Below are 1,213 nucleotides of genomic sequence, written 5' to 3'. Positions count from 1 at the left end.
TTCTGTGTTTTTCTTAATTGGAATAAGAGTAATTTTAGGTCTGTGCAATTTCCCACGGAATATGGTCAATCAATGTTTTCCTAATATTCCAATGCACTGATTGTGCCTTGATATCCGTGTTGATTTGGGTTCTGTCCCTTTTGATATCCATATAAATCAGCGACAAGTGCTCATGTTTGTCTCACATGAAAATTGTTAAATCAACATCCTTTTCATGACTTTTCCCTGGAATTTCATTCCAAGAAGCATTTCGTTCCGTTGTCGTTTTTCAATTCATCTAATTGTGGGTGAAAAAGAGACAAATTCTTCCCTGCAATTGAAATTTTTGCCGCAATGTTCAACTTTAAAACAATCGCAAAACGGGTCGAGACTCGTGTCAAATGCAACTCTGGAGGAGGATTTGCCGAAACGAACTTGATTTTGGTTAAATTTGCGTCCTTACGACCAGAACTCACCCGTGCAACACGAGCAAGCAATTCATTAGGATGGCAGAGGCAGCAAATTGACTTTTCTAGCGACGTCTGTTGGAGGCAAAAAGTAGAGCTGCCACGTTAAGTTAATCCAAACTTTTCGACTACTTTGACCAGTTCGTCACGGAAGTTTAGCGTTATGAAGTTAAGCTGTGCTTGCGCTTTGCTACATCTCGGTCGCAATTCTGCTGCGCTTTGGCATTTCGTGCGCATCACGCAACGGGGCGCGCGTCGATGCGATGAACGCGCACAACAACACGGGGGCAAATCGAATCCGACGCCTTTATGAGGCAGCAGCAATCGGCTGCACAAGCTAATTGCGTAAGAGCATTCAAAAGCGACGACCCGAACGCGACCGCCGAAGCACGTGATCACTCGAGCTCTCGATATATTGCGGGCACTGCGCGCGAGCTTCAAAGAAGCAACAAGCGCAGCCGGCTTCGGCACGGGAAGGCTTGCCTGGGAAGCGACGCACGATGTTCTCCAGGAAGGTGTTTTGAGGCGCCACCAGTCCTCTGCGCCCCGCAGGCATCCTGCGCTGCTGCGGCCCGGGGTCGCTCGGGAGGTGCCCGCGTGGCACCCGTAGCTCGTGCCGTCAAAGCCGTGGGTTCGAACGGGAACGCGATAAGAGCCACGCAAAGGCGATGCGGGCAAGGCCAGAGTCTCTGAGCGCACGTCCTCATGATAACCTCCGGCGCTCGCTTACAGCATAGTCGGCCGCCGGTGATGCCATGCCCACCGCT

The 1,213-nt window shown here is 50.5% G+C and overlaps 1 protein-coding gene across 1 annotated transcript in view; it reads right to left on the bottom strand.

Moving 5' to 3' along the window:
* The window catches only part of KCNH1 (potassium voltage-gated channel subfamily H member 1), a 728,543-nt gene extending 727,541 nt beyond the window's left edge, over positions 1 to 1,002 (bottom strand). Inside the window, exon 1 of the mRNA XM_068131096.2 lies at positions 930 to 1,002. Coding sequence (XP_067987197.1) covers positions 930 to 1,002 — 73 coding nt within the window. The remainder of the gene's footprint in view (positions 1 to 929) is intronic.
* Positions 1,003 to 1,213: the final 211 nt, after the last annotated feature.

This window comes from Myxine glutinosa, chromosome 11 (assembly GCF_964187855.1).
Source record: "Myxine glutinosa chromosome 11, kmMyxGlut1.1, whole genome shotgun sequence".
Lineage (NCBI taxonomy): Eukaryota > Metazoa > Chordata > Myxini > Myxiniformes > Myxinidae > Myxine > Myxine glutinosa.
This window is presented reverse-complemented; position numbering and strand designations above follow the sequence as displayed.